Source organism: Aquarana catesbeiana, linkage group LG01 (genome assembly GCF_042186555.1).
Source record: "Aquarana catesbeiana isolate 2022-GZ linkage group LG01, ASM4218655v1, whole genome shotgun sequence".
NCBI lineage: Eukaryota > Metazoa > Chordata > Amphibia > Anura > Ranidae > Aquarana > Aquarana catesbeiana.
In genome coordinates, this window is record NC_133324.1 from 476,039,304 (window position 1) to 476,058,159 (window position 18,856).

At 43.3% G+C, this 18,856-nt stretch overlaps 1 protein-coding gene across 5 annotated transcripts in view; it reads left to right on the forward strand.

Annotated features, from left to right (window-relative positions):
• PTBP3 (polypyrimidine tract binding protein 3) overlaps nucleotides 1-18,856 on the forward strand; it is a 256,357-nt gene that overhangs the window by 118,867 nt on the left and 118,634 nt on the right. For 3 of the 5 annotated variants that reach the window (XM_073591458.1, XM_073591448.1, XM_073591438.1), the window contains exon 2: nucleotides 16,611-16,686. The exons of the other annotated variants lie outside the window; for them this stretch is intronic. In XM_073591458.1, coding sequence (XP_073447559.1) covers nucleotides 16,662-16,686 — 25 coding nt within the window. In that variant the 5' untranslated portion in view covers nucleotides 16,611-16,661. The remainder of the gene's footprint in view (nucleotides 1-16,610; nucleotides 16,687-18,856) is intronic. 5 annotated transcript variants of the gene reach the window in all.

The following is an 18,856-nucleotide window of genomic DNA, read 5'->3' on the forward strand; positions in this document are numbered from 1 at the left end:
GCCCCACCGCTGTAACCCCCTGCTCCTCTGTCCCACCAATGTACCTCCTTACTCCTCTTCCCCGCCACTGTACCCCCCTGTACATCTGCCCCACCTCTGTACTCCCTGCTCTTCTGCCCAACCATTGTAACCCTCTGCTCATCTGTCCCACCAATGCACTTCCTTTCACATCTGCCCCACTGCTATACCCCCTTGCTCTTCTGTCCCACTGCTGAACCCCCTTCTCATCTGTCCCAACAGTGAACCACCCCCTGCTCATCTGCCCCATCTCTGTACCCCCCTGCTTTTCTCTCCCACCGCTGAACCCCCTTCTCATCCCTCCCACCACTGTACCTCCTGCACATCTGCCCCACCACTGTAACCCCCCTGCTCATCTGCCCCATCAATGTACCCCCCTTTTCTCATCTGCTCCATCACTGTACCTCCCTGCACATCTGCTCCACCGCCGTATCCCCATGCTCTTCTGTCTCACTACTGAATCGCCACCTTATCTGTCCTGACACTGAACCCATCTGCTCATCTGCCCCACCACTGTAACTCGCTTTCTCATCTGCCCCACCAATGTACCTCCTGCACCTCTTTCTCACCTCTGTTCCCCCTGCTCTCCTGCCCCACCACTGTAACCCCCTGCTCATCTGTCCCACCAATACACCTCCTTTCACATCTGCCCCACTGCTCTACCCCCCTGCTTTTCTGTCCTACCACTAAACCCCCTTCTCATCTGGCCCAACACTGAACCCCCCTTCTCATCTGGCCCAACACTGAACCCCCCCTTCTCATCTGGCCCAACACTGAACCCCCCCTTCTCATCTGGCCCAACACTGAACCCCCCCTTCTCATCTGGCCCAACACTGAACCCCCCCTTCTCATCTGGCCCAACACTGAACCCCCCTTCTCATCTGGCCCAACACTGAACCCCCCCCTTCTCATCTGGCCCAACAGCAGCAAAATCTGTGTGATATATATATATATATATATATATATATATATATATATATATATATATATATATATATATATATATATTGCACTGAATACTGGTTGTGGCTTAAAGGGACACAGAGTGCAGGGGTTCAGTAGTAAGTGATGCAAAGGTTCAGGAATAATATCAACAAAGTTCCCAGAAGCTTAACAATAATTCCACAAACTGTCACCTGATTGGGGTTTTCTCAATCACAGTGAAATCCCTTCTTGTTCCTTAGTCATATTCCTCCAGATGGTGGATGGGGCTAGCAGAACTGTGATTGGCTTTAGCAGTGGCCAATGACAGTCCTCCTCCTGGAAACAGGGACCGCCCCCCCCTCCTCCCCCAGCCGAACTGCACCCAATCTCTTCCCCATCACAAAAGCTGACGATTGCAGCTACAGCAAAATTAAGAGAACCAAACAATGTTTCCCATCTTTTACAATGTGTGGGGGCACAGTGCCTTCCCCTCAGTGCAGGTGCGGCGAGGGGAATTCTGAAATTGGAATGCATTAGTCTTTCACTGACACTTCCCTGCGCTGTTCTGCTGATGGGGAGGGAGTCCAGTGCCGGTGTTCTGTCGGATAGTGCCCGCTATCAAGAAGTGCCCGGGATGTACGGCGCATGCGCCGTACGGAACAGCACAACACCTGATTTTATGATCAGCTGTCGTGACAGCGCCTGCGCACAATAGCCGACGGAAGACATTTTTCTGTCAGATTGTGCCTCGTGCTGGCTCCCGTGTTCATGTTGGTGGGGGGCGGATTTTTAAATGAAGGCCAGTGCTGCAAAACACATTTTTCAGATAGTAAAATCTGCCCTTGAGTTGACTAAACACGCAAGCATCCAGGAAGAATAGCAGAAAAATGTGTTTTTTAGCACTGCCCATCATTGAATAATTCACCCCCATCTTGTACTAAGCCGCCCCTCATCGATATGAACACACCTCGCCAGCGAAGGCACAATCTGACAGAAAAATTTCTTCTGTCGGCTATCGTGCGCAGGCGCCGTCTTGCTGACACAACAGGTGATCGTAAACTCAGCTGTTGTGCTTTCTGTACGGCTCATGCGCCGTTTGTCCCAGGCACTTCTCGATAGAACACCGGCAAAGGAGGCTTTGAGTGCCACGGGTTGCCTACCCCTGGTCTAAGCGATGTCGTCATAAACTTGGCAGGCTGCCTGGATTTTTTTTTTTTGTAAGCTCTGAGCTCAGAACTCTGCATAGAATCGGGAAAATGCTTTGTTAAGATTGTGAGGGGGAAATGATCGTGATCTGATTCTTTAATGATTAATCGTGCAGCTCTATAAGATACATATTAAAAATGTCATGCATATAGGCAACCTGTATCACTTCTCTTTTCACAAAGTGTTATGCAGTTAGGGGTAATATGCATGTTTATAAACCGTAGTAAAAGTAATGTCTAGCCCTTAGTTCTACTTTTAGGGCTAGTTCACACCACATGTATTCTAGTGCTTTTTTTTTTTTTCTGCATTCAAAATGCATAGAAAGTAGCATACGTGGTTTTCAATGGCAATAATTCACACCAGTGCATGTGGTTCCAGTGTGTTACGGTTCCAGAAAAAAAAAAAAAGTAGAATGTGCTGCATTTTTCCTGCACAGAACTGTACTGGAGCATGGTAAAACACCGCATCCCAGTACAGTGGAAAAAAAAAAAACAAGAAAAAAGGATCTGTAGCACATCCGAAAATGCACCGAAACGCATCAAAAACGTGCATGCAGAAACTAATCCGGATTGGATCTGGAGGATGTTTTTCTGGTGTGAACTAGCCCTTAGGATGGGCCAGTTGTGTTTAATAACCCTACCTACTTTACAGTATCTTTTGCTAAAAAAAAAAAAAAAAAAAAAAGTCTGTTTAAGCACTTCAATATCAGGCACTCCCCCCCCTTCCTGCCCAAGCCAATTTTCAGCTTTCAGCGCTGTCGCACTTTGAATGACAATTGCGCGGTCATACTACACTGTACCCAAACAAATTTCTTTATCATTTTTTGTTCCCACAAATAGAGCTTTCTTTTGGTGGTATTTGATCACTGCTGGGGTTTTTATTTTTTGCACAGCAAATAAAAAAAGACCAAAAATTTTGAAAAAAAAAGTTTTTCATTATTTCTGTTACAAAATTTTGTAAATAAGTAAGTTTTTATTTTTCCTTCACTGATGGGCACTTATGAGGCGACACTAATGATGGGCACTTATATGCGGCACTGATGTGCTCTGCTAGGCGGCACTGATGGGCACTGGTAGGTGGCATTGGTATGCAGCACTGATAGGAACTGAAAGGCTGCACTTATGGGCACTGATAGTTGACACCGATGGGCATTACTGATAAGGAGGCACTAGCAGGCATTGTTACTGGGCACTGACTGGCACCATTTGTGGGCACTGATTGGCATCGATTTTGGGCACAGGGTGGCATAGCTGGTGGTCATCAGTGGTGGCAATTCCTGGTGGTCTGAAGTGGGCATCGGGGGGTGGCTGCACTGATAATCGGCACAGACCCTCCCTGTCAGGAGAGCGGCTGATCGGCTCTCATCTACTCGTGTCTGTCAGATGTGAGTGAGGAAAAGCCGATACACGGCTTTTCCTGTTTACATTGTTATCAGCTGTGATTGGACACAGCTGATCACGTGGTAAAGAGCCTCCGCCAGAGGCTCTTTACCAAGATTGGTGTTGTGGTGTGTCAGACACGCCACACCTCCGATCACCACTCTGCGTGACCCCATGGGCATGCACCATCTGTATTCCCGAATGTTGTCATATGACGTCCAGTCAGGATAATGGAACCACCGCCGGGCCGTCATTCTGCTATAGGCCGGGCGGGAAGTGGTTAAAGCAGGGGTGGGTAACTAATTTTCCAAGGGGCCAAATGAGAGCCTGGGATTGTTGTAGAGGGCTGAACTTAATTTTGCTGAATATTAATTTTGGACCAGGGAAGGTCTGTATGTACATAAATATACGGAAAACAAACACCTGTTGTTAGGACTAATCGGTGCAAAATAGATCATGAAATAGGTCTCTTTTAGACAGGCAGTCGGGGGTGGCAAAAGCGGACGACTGAGCCAGTTTTATTGCCCCTCAGCCACCCACCCAAACTGTAACATGGTTGTCCCCATGTCACAGCCGCGCAATGCTTTGCTTGGCAGATGCAGCGTTTTTATGTATGCAATTGCAATAACACCCCCTCAGCGCCTGTTAATTGTCCTCTGAGAAGCACTGTGGCTGAAAGTAGAGAGCCTGAGATTGTTTCAGCGGCGATTTCTGCAGATCCTGACCTGGAGTGAAGAACAGGTGCATTGCTATGCAGGTGCTGATGCAGGAAGAACTTGGCCAGATAAAGAGTGGAATAAGAGCATTGGGGTGTCTCCTAGGCAATGCTTTCCTGCCAGAAGCAAGCTTCCCCTCTGTACTTATTAGCTCCTCAGGTTCTCTTCTTCCAGTTCTTGTGGCTCTTCACATGTACATCTGTCAGCATGCCTCTCTGATCCTTTTAGCTTCCTCAGTTAGGAATCTAACCGGCTCAGAGAGTAAGGCATGCTGACCGTGGAGGCATCGTGGGCTGGATATGACCCTGGGGCCGTAATTTGCCCAGGTCTGCTTAAAAATATGTAATATATTGCAGCTTATCAGTTCTTAAATGATTAAACCCAAAAACAAATCTTTAATATATTGCAGCCAATACTTATCAATTCTTAGATGTGATGGCTGCATTTGCTTTCTTTTTTAGGCTTTCTTTTATTTTTACCTGGTGCTCTGACCAGTAGGTTTTCAAAAGAACAAGCTCTCCTGCAAATTTATAAGTTAAGACTGTTGAGATGCACTATTTACTACTGACGGGTGTTTAGAATGATCAGCTTTTATATATTCATGTAAAACCTTTATCTCAAAAGAAAAAAAAAACGTTGCTGCAACTGCATGTGTAAATGCAGTGTTAGCTGGAGTTTGGCTTCAATTTGTTAGTGTATCTAAATCTGCTAATACATCTAACACTCCCCTCCCCCAGACTGCCAATGCTGCTGTGTCATTCATGCAGAGTGGGGGCACTCTAATACAGGAGGTATGTAAGCCACACGGGCCGAAAGTCGGCAGGTTCAGCAGGCGACCGCTGATCACGGTATTCTGTGGGGGGGAGACCCCCCCCCCTATTAACTGAGCAAATACCATGTCTCAGCAGGATAGATAGGTACACCAATATAACTTCTGTTGATGCTGCAATTTTTTTTTTTTTACATTCAACCCAGAGGTTGAAGAAAGACAAGTAAAAGTCTGTACCCAGCTTTACAGGCCAGACCACCAGGTGAAAACAGAGGGGGGAAACAAAGCCAAAGAAAACTAATGCAGCCACCACATCTAATGACTGGTAAGCTGCAATATGTTTTATTATTGGTTTTAAAACCGTTTCAGGCTAACCCGTTTTAAGCCCAACCTGGGTGACCACTATGGCTCCCGTTTAAGATGCAGTGAAGGATAGAGTGTAGTCGCCCATGGACAGGCAGTGAGGTATTTTCAGATTACTAAATGGGGGGGGGGGGGGGGCTGATGAAAAATCTTATGTTGGTATTTTAAGAATTGGAAAGCTACAATATATTACATTTTTTTTTGTTTTGGGGTTTGGACACACTTTAAAGACTATTTTTGCTTTATAATGTGCATGGTAATGCATATTTCTATACATTATGCTGTGTAAAGTGCTTTGGTTGTGATTTGAATAGAGCCATTGAGGGGAGCACATGCAAACTGCAGCATATATAGGACATATTTCCAATATTCATGTCCAGAGAGTAATGTTCAGGTGGAGCTAGTCAGACCTTAGAGCATGTTCGCACTCTTTGCGGTGATGTGTGTTTTTTTTTTTTTTTTTTTTTGTTTTGTTTTGTTTTCCCACAATGGATAGATGCAGGTCACCGCTAGGACACAGAAAACAATTGTATTCTTTGTGCCCTATTCACACTGTAGCAATGGTTTGACGTGTAGTGCAGTGCGGACAAATGCAGCATTTTTCCACACTGCACTGGATGGCACTGCTTGACGCTACACAGCAGCTCAATGCACCATGCTGTTCTGCAGTGACATGAATGAAGTGACACTTCAAGTAAAGTTGTAAAAGAAAAAACTTAAACGTGCATCACATGGTGTCCTGCAGGAGTTGGCACTGCACTAGCCTACACGGTAAATGTTACAATTTATTGTGCAGGCTACTGTGAACATAACCAAAAGGTCCCAAGTACCAGTTACTGATTTATGTTCTAATAGGGGAATGGCGCTGTTCAGAGCGCCATTCCCCTATTAGAACATTTTGGTTATGTGGATTTCACTTCGGTGTTTCCATTTTGCTTGGGGGGCTGCAGTTCCTTGTTATTATTGATCCTAAGAGCAGGATATTTGATTTCTACCAGTTACTGATTTATGCCTTAAAGCCTAGTACACAACATGATTTTTATTTCATTCAACTCCGCGGGTTGAGTGAAAAAAAACTGACAGCTCAGGAGGAGTCTCTGTACTAACAATCCAATGTTAGTATAGAGATCTCCCCCTCTAAGCTGTTGTGTTGTAACTGGGGGATGCCCCCCACGCCCCCAAAACACTACAGTCAGTGCTCAGACATTGACTGAGAGTGCTGATCAGGAGCCAGTTGGTTACTGGTTTTCCAGCATGCACATCCGACAGAAGCCAGACTGGCTGCCGTACACACACGCCGAATGTCAGCCAGTTTTTATTGAACTGGCTGATGTTGCCGGACATTCGGCCCATGTGTACTAGACTTAAAGCAGCTGGTAGCTATGTATGAGCGCCCATGGTGATCTAGGTGTTGTGGGAACCCCCCTTATTGAAATATAGATACAAAACTAAAAGTGTGATTGGCATGTAAACCATCTGTTCCTTGTGGTAGAGTATGTTAAAGTAGGGCTGGGAAAAAAATCGATTTAAATCTTGAATCGAGTTGAGAGGTCAAATCGATTCAAAATTTAAGCAAATCGATGTTTTTAGATTTTTTTTTTTTTCACCGCGCCGGTCCGGAGGCGCTGCGGGCATGAGTTTTTAGGCGAGGCCGCGGCTTCGGCCTAGTCCTCGCGGACTAGGCCGAAGCCGCGGTCTCGCCTAAAAACTCATGCCCGCAGCGCCTCAGGACCGGCGCGGACACCACGCCGGGCCTGAAGAACTGCAGGCAAGGAGTTTTTAGGTGAGGCCGCGGCTTCGGCCTAGTCCGCGAGGCCGGACGCCGCGGACTAGGCCGAAGCCGCGGCCTCGCCTAAAAGCTCATGCCCGCAGCGCCTCGGGACCGGCGTGATTTCCAAAAAAAAAAAAAAACTCGATTCGAATCGTGAATCGAGTTTTTTTTAAGAGAATCGAAGATTTTTTTTTTTTAAGAAAATCTCCCAGCCCTATGTTAAAGGCAATGTTTACCTTTTTAGGAAAAATATTAAATGCATATATTTTTGCAGGGAAAAAAGTGCATTTATTTTATCCTGCAGGAGCATGCAAAGCATTGCACCCACGATCAGTGGAAATGGTGCAGTGTCAGGCTCCTGCACACTCCTCCTCCAGATCTGTCTGTACCTCTGTACAGGCTTTCAGTTTGAAAGCTGTAGGAAGAGTCGATGGACTACGAGAGCGTTGATCAGCACACTTGTAGTCCATTGAGAACTAGATGTCTCTCTGCCATGATGGCAGATGGGACTTGTAGTTGATTCTTTCACATTAGTTGATCCTTTTTTTTTTTTTTTTTGTGCACTGAGGTATTCTGCCAGCCTTATCATAATGATTAGGCTGCATTAATGTGGTTCTAAAGTCTGAAGTTTTTACCTTTTATGCAACTACCCCGTCAGCCCTTTCTTTATGCTCACCTAAGCCTGATCCAGCTATGTGCATGAGAGCAGACACTCTCCTGGGTCTCTGCCTCTTCATTGGCTGAGAGACAGCAGCGGGAGCCATTGGTATCCATTGCGGTCAGTCAGAGCCAGGGAGGGGAGTGGTGGCTGAGCCACACTATGTGTCTCTCATAGCACGAGTGCCCGCAGCGTAAACAGCTTACTATGGGGGCACTCAGCAGGGAGGAGGGGCTAGGAGTGCCGCTGGGGGACTCGAGAAGAGGATCGGGGCTGCTCTGTGCAAAGCTATTGCACAGAGCAGGTAAGTATGGCATGTTTAAAAAAAAAAAAAAAAAAACTTTTACAGATGTTTTAATGCAGCACCCATCGGTGCAAAAAATCATGCGTGTTAACACAATGCATAGTTTGAATGGGCCCCAAACAGCGTTTCTTAGCAGTTCAGGTTATAGGGCAGCAGGGAATGGTGTCAGGGATGGGCTAATGTTGTTTTTTTGGGGAAATGGGACTACTTTTATTTTAAATGTTATTTAACATGGTCTAGCAGGGGGGAAAAAAAGTGACACTGTCTCTTTGGCTATGGAACTTTTTTGTAGATATGTTTATATAGTTTGTAGATTATCCCTCTCCACCCCCCCCCCCCCCCCCCCCAAATAAAAAAAAAAAAAAAATTTATAAGCATAATGAAACTAAATAGACAATGCATGCTTGTGTGTGTGTGTGTGTGTGTGTGTGTGTGTGTGTGTATATATAATATATATATATATATCCTTACATAACCCATTCACATGCCATTTACTTTAGAAGAAAGTGTTATCTTTTTCACATTATAGATACTGCATACAAATGTTATAATTAACCCCCTCCCAGCCCTTTAAGAGGTTTCAGATGCCGAGAGGCGGGCATTTTGAACATATAACCGCTCTGATAGGCTGTCGCAGTGCTCGCATGATCGTAAAGCTTTTTTTTCCCCCAAAAAATTCCAGTCTTCACCAAAGATAGGGAATTGTTTATTCCCTCTGACTTTAGGACCTTTTCTACTCATGTCCACAGTCTGATCCCCCCCCCCCCCTTAGGTCTGAAGGATGGTAAAGTGGCCCTTTGTTTAAAGTTTGGAGACCCCTGGTTTATATTATATAACAACAATCCCAGTGGTGATCAAATACCACCACAAGAAAGCTCTATTTCTGTGAAAGAAATGATATAACTTTTATTTGCGTACATTGCTGCATGACCGGACAATGCAGCCTGGCATGTAAATTTCTAATGAATGACATTTTTTTTTTTTTTTTTAAAGAGCTCTGGTTTGTTCTCTGCATAGAGCAGAATTTCAATCTTTGTGTACTGTACATTTAGCTCTTTCTATAGGCCAGATGAGCATATACAGTAATTATCAATTTAAAGCTGAACATTGGGCAGAAATGTTGTTCAATGTGTATAAATGTGCTAATGTTTAAAGAATGTCTTGTTTTAGTACACAGTAATACAGGCAATGAGAAGTCCTCTTAGATCACCTGAAAAGACCTCGATAGCCATCATTTTTGTTTCTTAAGACCATAGGCCCCAATGTCATCTATCCCCAGCCATTAAACTTGTAACTTCCCTGCTGTAGTTCTATTTTCAGTAGTGGGTGGATGTGGGAGTCTTGGCGCAAGAGCCTGTAGCTTTGCCTGTACAGGTGACCACTGCTACTTGCATTTTACTTTTCCTATTAGGAAATGTAGTGCCCTATCCCCCCATGTAGCTGTGACATGTGGCAAGAGATGAAGGCAACCATGTGAATTTACTCTGAGTCATCTTTTACTCAAAAAGTAAGCATTTATGAACATTTTTTAAGCAGCAGTTTAATGGAGACTGGCAAGAGGGATCTAGAAATGCTAGGTTAGCAGGATCCTGGAGTCCTTTTCTTTTAAGGCCCCTTTCACACTGGGGTGGTGGGTACGTCAGCGGTAAAGCGCTGCTATTTTTAGCGGCACTTTACTGTCAATTTTGCTGCGCTATTTGCCGAAAAAGGGTTAAAACCACCACAAAACACTGCTGCAGCAGTGCTATGGCGGAGGTATAGCCGTGCTGCCCCATCGATTTCAATGGGCAGGAGCGGTGTATACACCGCTCCAAAGATGCTGCTAGCAGGACTTTTTTTAGCGTCCTGCCAGCGCGCCGCTTCAGTGTGAAAGCCCTCGAGGTTTAACAACCTTAAAAGGTTAACAACAAAAGGTTAACAACCTTTCTTGTTAGTTTTTATCCGGGAATATTTCTGTTTTACTTGATAACTGGCAGTTTGGGCTGGCTTCAAATTCTGGATGATTCCAATGGCAGAAATTAAAATGACTGCAGGGAAGTTTCTAGAGTATGAGGTGACTGGATAATTTACTCCATTACTGACTACCCGAGATACCAGTTCTTATTGGAGATAGCCTTAAATCTAATAGATGAATAAACATGTTGTAGGTTTATATGTTACGTGATGTATTTATTTAATTTTTTTCTTTACCTGCTCTGTAGCAGGGTATCCCAAACCTGATACATGGAGCATTGGCACAAAAAGTATTGAGTGTGTGGAAAGTCCTGACATCTAGGCCACCAACTAACATTTTCAATGCAGGCAGAGAAAGGAAGCATGCTGCTTTAAAACTAGTAAAAGTGACAGTCAAAAAAAAAAGACCTAAAGAACTCCGGAATAGTGATAAAATTTGCACATTAGCCCTGTGTTAAGCAGAAATGCTAATGTTATTTTTAGATTTAAAACTGCACACTTTGTACAAAACTCTGTTTTAAAAATCAGTGATGTCATCTCTTTACACAGAATTTTCTTTATTTCAGGAATCTCTGAAATGGTAACATCACTTTCTGTTATGCCGCGTACACACGGCCGACAAACGGTCTAAACTCCGTAGGCATTTCCGACGGAGAGATTTAGAACATGTTCTATATCTGAGTCCATCGGAAATGCCGACAGAAAAAGTCCGATGGGGCATACACATGGTCAGAATGTCCGACCGAAAGCTCCCATTGGACTTTTTCTGTCGGGGAAGTTCGGCCGTCTGTACACGGCATTAGTGTTTGTCACCACCTACTAAGACTACAAATTATTATTATTATGCAGCGCTTTACAACTTGAGGGTAGACCATACAAATACAGTACACTTTAAAAGAGAAGTATGGGTATTTTTTTTCTTTTGATTCATACTTCCCTATGCCGCATCAACCTCTTTCCCCCGGTACCTCTGCACTGAGAACCGAACGATCGAACATCGCCGATGGCTCTGTTCTCACAGATCCCCGAGTCCCCGAGCAGAGAGCTGTTGTCTCTCAATCAGCAGCTCTCCACTCTAATTCCTAGAATCTTGGGCTGATCCACCCACAGACTGAATGGGCGGCACCGTGGGTGTGTTTGGGATGACTGTGTATGGGACGAATCAGGACTGCTGGCCTAGTCTGCACTGTGGGCTGTGGGCGGATCAGACAGAGTTTGCAATCATTGTGTCTACTCTCTGTAGCAAATGGTGATGTGATCCCCCTCACCACTCCCTTTACTAAAAACTACAGAGGGGATAGAGCAGACATAGGCCACTAGTTTTACGAATAGGATATGAGGGGAATAGAAGGTTCCTCACAAAATAAAGAAGGCTGGATTTTTGACCAGGGGGCTGTGCACTAAAGCACAAAGAAATTATTTAAAGATGTTGGAACGTGTGTGTGTGTGTGTGTGTGTGCGCGCGCGCGCGCCAGCAGGACTCATGCAGCCCCAGACCATGACACTCCCACCACCATGCTTGACTGTAGGCAAGACACACTTGTCTTTGTACTCCTCACCTGGTTGCCGCCATACACACTTGACACCATTGAACCAAATAAGTTTATCTTGGTCTCATCAGACCACAGGACATGTTTCCACTAATCCATGTCCTTAGTCTGCTTGTCTTCAGCAAACTGTGTGCAGGCTTTCTTGTGCATCGTCTTTAGAAGAGGCTTCCTTCTGGGATGACAGCCATGCAGACCAGTTTGATGCAGTGTGTGGAGTATGGTCTAAGCACTGACAGGCTGAACCCCCACACCTTCAACCTCTGCAGCAATGCTGGCAGCACTCATACGTCTATTTCCCAAAGACAACCTCTGGATATGACGCTGAGCACGTACACTCAACTTCTTTGGTGTACAATGGAGAGGCCTGTTCTGAGTGGAACCTGTCCTGTTAAACACTGTATGGTCTTGGCCACCATACTGCAGCTCAGTTTCAGGATCTTGGCAATCTTCTTATAGCCTAAGCCATCTTTATGTAGAGCAACAATTCTTTTTTTCAGATCCTCAGAGAGTTCTTTGCCATGAGGTGCCATGTTGAACTTCCAGTGACTAGTATGAGAGAGTGAGAGCGATAACACCAAATTTTAACACACCTGCTCGCCATTCACACCGGAGACCTTGTAACACTAACGAGTCACATGACACCGGGGAGGGAAAATGGCTAATTGGGCCCAATCTGGACATTTTCACTTAGGGATGTACCCACTTTTGTTTCCAGCGGTTTAGACATTAATGGCTGTGTGTTGAGTTATTTTGAGGGGACATCAAATTTACACTGTTATACAAGCTGTACACTCACTACTTTACATTGTAGCAAAGTGTCATTTCTTCAGTGTTGTCACATGAAAAAATATAATAAAATATTTAAAAAAATGTGAGGGGTGTACTCACTTTTGTGAGATACTGTGTGTGTTTATATGTATGTATGTATATATAATATATATTGTGCCCAGAAATCAGTTTAAGCTTTTTTTTAATTTCTTCCACGCCTCAATATTTGATGCCATTAAGGTCCATACACATAGGCCAAATATCAGGCAGCAACGTGTTTACAGCAACCGGTCCAACAGAAATCAGCTGTACAGCTGGTTTCTGTCGAAGGGGCATGATGGAAAAAGGTCTGCCGATTGGCATCTGATCAGTGCGCTCAGCCAATGGCTGAAAGCGATGAACGGTGTGTTCTGGCGGGGGGGCAGTCCCCCTGTTAGAACACAATAGCTCAGCGGGGAGATCGCTATACTAACATCGCATAGTTAGTACATCAAACTCCTTGTGAACTCTTCAGTTTTCCTTTGTTTAGTCTGCTGGGTTGAACGAAAAGAAGCTAATAGTGTGTACCAAGCTTTAGTGTCCCAAATACTGCACATCAGCTTTATCCTACAGAATGAGGATTCCATTGTCTGATCCTGCTTTTGTTTCTTTTTATCATTTGTCTACTGTCTAAACAGCTACCAATGCTAGTGCAGTTAATATGGTTCAGACTTGGCAGCAGACACTACAAGTGGATTTTTTTATTAATTCTTGCACTGTCCTGTTTTTCTTCTTTCTGTAGCCTGTCTGGGGACTCCTACAGTCAGGCAGATTAGAAACTTCAGCTTCTGTCCAGAGGAAGATGAGATATGCTATATTAAAGTCTCGGCTTTATTTGTGCTCAGCATGCTTCTGGTCCTGTGTGTGTGGTCAACCCCATAAAAGTTTATAGTGATTTTCTAAATTCCAAGCAGGCTGAGGAGCGGTGCAGGGACTGGAAGTGCTTCAGCCAGTAGGGAAATGTAAGTGTTTTTTTTTTTTTTTTTTTTTTTAAATGTATGACAAGGCAAAAAATCCAGTACATCTCTGCTATACATACTCATTTCCCTGTTTTTTTTTTTTTTTGTTTTTGTTTTTTTTTTTTTACTTTTTTCTTTTCCCTTTAACCATTTGTTTTGACGTTTTTCACAGTTCTTTATACTTGTATAGCTCCATCAATTTACGCAGCGCGTTACACATTTGGTACATTCACATCAGTCTGCCTTCAAGCATGTTAAAAATCAGTATTTTTTTTGCTAGAAAATTTTTTTGAACCCCCAAACATATATTTACAGAAAGCAGAGGCCCTCAAGAATAAAATGGTAGTTGATGCAATTTTTTATGTAACACTGTATTTGCGCAACCATTTTTCAAACACAAATTTTCGGGAATTGCTACAATGAAATGGATTTTGGTGCACACAAACACAATATAATACCCGATTTGTTCAGTAAAATATAAAGAATGATGTTGCATCAAGTAAATGGATATCAATCATTCAAGATTTTAAAGCGGAGTTCCAGCTGAAATTGTTTTTTTTTTTTTTTTAAAGTTAGCAGCTACAAACTCTGTAGCTGCTGACTTTTAATAAGCACACTCACTTGTCCAAGGTGCCCGCGATGTTGGCCGCCCGAGACCGATACGTCCATCAGATCAGGTCCTGGCGCCACCATTCGAACTAAGGGAAACTGGCAGTGGAGCCTTGCGGCTTCACTGCCCGTTTCCTACTGCGCATGCGCGAGCTGCGCGGCGCTTTGTGAATGGCTGGCTATGTTCTGGGGGACACACAGGTCCCAGAAGACAGCGCGCCCCATTCCCCAGAAGACAACCTGAGGAGGAGAAGAATGAAAACTACCGCGGAATAGGAAGTGGCAGATTAGGACGATCTGCCTAGCAACAGCCATTTCTGGTAAGTAAAAAATTGTAATTTTTTTTTCAATTTTTTTTTTTTTTTTTTTCACATTTTTAGGAGCCTTTTTATGTAATTTTTTTATTTAGGGTGGACCTCTGCTTTAAAATTGCGCATGCCTGTGAAATGGCCACAAACTACGGTACCTAAAATTATCCATAGGGGGCATTTTAAAAGCTTTTACATCATATTATTTTAGAGTTAAATGTGAGTTCTGGTTCCACAATACTTGCTCTCACATTGACGTTCGCTGCAATACCTTACCCCACTGTTTTTACCTCAGAGGTTGCTGACCTGTTGGCACCCTCGCAGCCAGTCCAGTGGTTTGAGGATTTGAAATCCCTGCTCTTCAGGACGGCGAGATTGATTCTGATTGGACAGCGCCATCACAGTGAATCGGTTTTGTCTATCTCTGTGGGGAGAGTGTCCAGTGTTGCCTTTACATTTTTTCTGTAAAGGTGAACACTTTAAAGTCTGTATACCTGATTTGTGTACTTGTTCCTTAAAAGTGAAAGCACATTGATCAGACAGGCAACTAGCATCTTCTACAGAAGAGATCTGCAATGGCCGCATCCATGTTTTCTCAGTTTCCTTTTACCACAAGAAACGAGTGTTCGTGTTTGCAAGCAAGATGCCTATAGTAAAAGATCCTGTCTTTGATCAATTTCCTGATGCGTGTCTGCTGGATACTATACTACTACCATTAACAATGAAATGGAATGAAGCTGAAGTCATATATTTACATTAAGAAAGCAGTGTATTTGTAGTGATTAAAGCTTAGTTGATATTTCAAACGCATATCGGTGTAATGATAAGCAAAATCTGTTCAGTCCTATGCAAGAGGAAGAAAAACTAGTAGGGTTGCAGGGTGGCCCAACCCTTTCACTCCCTCTTCGAAGTTACAAGAATTGTGGGAGTAGCATACCAATACTTGTGTTGTAACACAAAGGTAAGCAGCCCTCGCTGCAGGGTCTAGGTTCTGTCTTGCCTAGTTTCATTCCAGTTTGACTGCAGATGTTGATTAGGGCATGACTGCATATTTAATTCAGAGTGGCAGCATTCATGCAGCTCTGTTGGACTGTATTTGGATGAAAAAAGATCATAAGTGTTGGTTGTGGGTAAAAGGTCTGGATATTGAGAAATAGTGACATGCAATTTCCTCTGGCATTACAGTGTTTCACGTGCTTTAGGCAAGTTTGTGAACCTGTTTTTCTTCTATAACCCTAGTTCACACCAGGGTTCAATTGTAATAATGGTTTCCTTTTTAGTAGATGCAAAACTTTTTTTTTTTTTTTTTTTTTTTTTTTTTAGCTAGACCATGATTCTTACACTACCAGGGTCACTTGACTGCATTTATTCTTTAAGGGTGGACTTTAGATATGTAACTTGTAGTAAATGTGTGGTGATCAAGCAGTAAGTAAAGTTCCTTGTTTGTCCATGGTATGCAGAAAGCACATTAACACTATACTGAGGATTTGATCTGGACCATTTTAAGTGTTACACACGTTCAACAAATACTGTAATAAAATAAGTTAATTGTTGGGGTTTATATACACTCATGCACACTGGGCATTAAGCTCCAGTGCAAGAGATTCTTGCGTTTAGCTGCAGCTGGGAGGCACAGGCACACTGCCCCACTGTCAGAATACAAAGACACCGTGGGAAAGATCCTTGCATCAGTAACACTTGTATTGATGTGGGGTCTGTCAGTTTTTTTTTTTTTTTTTTTTTTTTTTTTTTTTTCATTTAACCTAGTAGTTAAAAAAAAAAAAAATACATGTGTGTTGTGTATCCAGCTTTACATGACAAAATGTAGCTAAAATCACACAGGCCCTGCCTGGTTTTAGCAGATTGTGAGCTCTATTTCTCAAGTGAGTAAATTTTAGCATATAAATCATCCCTTCTGCCACCTGGCAGTGAATCAGACCTTTAGTTGTCCACTTTTAGGTGATCCTTAATTTGATCTCATCATTTTCAGTGGTCAGGCTGGGTATGGCCAACGTTACAAATTTAGTTGGTTGATACTTGTCTGTGGGAATAGTGCATAGGAAGTTGTCAGAAAACAAACGCTAATATTTCCATCTTCTGAAATATACTCAGTTCTTCTGAGCCCCAAAACTTTTCATTTATTTATCAAATTGTGTTTTTTTTTTTTTTTTTTTTAATATTTAAGACCTTTGCACTATGACTTGGCATCCTGCAAAGGAATTTTTTCCTTAGTAATTAAACGATTGATAAAAATTTAGATGTGTTTATTTTCTTTTTAGTTCATTTATACTGATATACGTTGTTTTATTTTTTTAGCGGGCATCTGACGAGCTTCTCTCTTCTGGTATCGCTAACGGTCCTTTTACCATGAGCCATTCCACTCCAGCTACAGGTACAGTGAGTCTGAGAGTTAGCGTACTGACCTTCCGCAGGCCTTGAAATTTCTTTTTTTTTTTTTTTTTCTTTTTTTTTTCTTTTCAGCCTCCAAATTTTAAGTTACAGCAGAAGGAATGAGTACATTTTCCGGATGCTATTAATTTTTTTTTCCTGTATGCAGTGCAAAATCTTTTCTGAGTACTATTGTAGATAAAACAACTGAGCTCCATAATTTCCAGAGTTCTTTAAAGAGGTTGTGAACCTCCGAAAAAAAACAAAAACAAAACCTGTAAGGCAAAGGCATAGTGAGCTCATTATGAGATACTTATCTTAGAACGATGCCCTGCAGTGCTGCCCGCACTCCGCTCCCTGGAAAATACTTTATTTTAGACCCAGTGATGTCATTGCAGAGTCCTGTGCTTCTCTATACAGAGAAGGTGGGAGGGGCTGGCAAGGGGCAGGACATCAATTTCCCTGCCTAAGTATATCTCTCAAGATCCCTCATCCCTGATGCTAATAGTGGGTCGGCTCTTGGGAGGAGTTATGCAATTGCCAACATTTCTTGGTGTGGGGTTCAGTTTGGAGGGTGAATGTTCTAGACAGGCTGACTTTGCATGCAGACCATCCTAGATTTAACCCACGTCTAATGCTGCGCCTCCATTGAAAAAGCTGAAAACCAGTGAATTAAAGGGGTTGACCAGGGAGACAGTAAGCCTGGAGATGAGGGGGCTAGATGATGCTGGATATCCCCAGCCAGGAAATGTGCAAGGTCTGTCTGACTTGCTAAAGCTTTTTTCATGCAAGAGTCTGTGTGTAGTGAAATCAGATTGAGCAATTTAAGTACAGGATAGGAGCTTATACAACTCTGCAAGACTGAAACAAAGGCTAGTCTTTAGTTGTAAGCTTTGGGATAGAAAGCTTCAGCTTTAATTGGTTGTAAAGGCTTTTTTTGTAAATTAAAATATTAAACGTGGAATGCACACTTGCACTTCTGGAGTCCCTTGCTGGTGCTGTTCCCTCCTCCTCTTCTCCTTTCCTGAGCCGGGCTGTGTGCGTCCATAGACTAACAGTGTGTGTGTTGTTTTTTTTTTTCCCTAGTGCATTGGATGATATGTTTTTTATATATATATATATATATATATATATATATATATATATATAGGATAGATTGCTTCAGCTTGAAGATAAAAATCAGTAAAAAATGTTCACAGGAAAGATTGTTTTGGGTTAATTTTATTTATTTATTTCAGGTACTTATATAGCGCCGTCAATTTACGCAGCACTTTTTACATTGTACATTTACATCAGTCCCTGCCCTCAAGGAGCTTACAACTTAAGGTCCCTAACACACATTCATACTAGGGCCAATTTAGACAGGATCCGATTAACCTACCAGCATGTCTTTTAGAGTTAATTTATTTGTTTTATAAATAACCAGTCCACGAAAAAATACAATTTCCAGAGCACTGTGGATTAGCTAAAGAGAAAAGACTGCAGTCTTGGCCTGCCTTGTGGCTCTGTATGATTGAAACCTCTGACTTAGGCATACAGTGAGGGATCAGCCATTGGGTTAAGTCACTGCTGGGACATCTGTTGAGCCTGTAAGCAAAAGACATTAAAGTGGTCACTCAGAGCTCCCTGCCCCCCATGCTCACTGGAGCACTGGGCTGTGGAGGGGGCAGGAGTAGCCAGCTCAAGCTCTCAGTGGCTCGCTGAAAGCCTGAGCTGGATACCGATCCAAGCATGTGGTCACAAACTTTTCCGAGACAGCACTGGCTCTGTGACGTCAGCCGACAGCGTGGGTTCAGCTCACTGTCTGCTGAAAACAGGTCACAGGACTGCAGAACAAACTGCACTCCTGTGATCCACAGGAGTACAGCCAAATGAGCTTTGGCTGTACTTCTCCTTAAATTCTGAATGGCACCCAAATGAACCTTGCCAGCAGATGTGCATTGCAGATCCGCACTGCACATTTACCTGCACTGTGCTAGCGAATATGCTACATACACCTTTTTTGGTGTGTTAGGAAGCTCAGTGAAGTGAATGAACTGCCTTAATGCAGTACATGTGCTAACACCGCATATGTGAATGGGCCTCAAGTGATGTGTTAAGCCTCATGCACGTGGGGGAGAAAAAAATGCAGCTTTTAGAAGCATTTAATTGCCTCTCAATGCAGCTCTGTATTA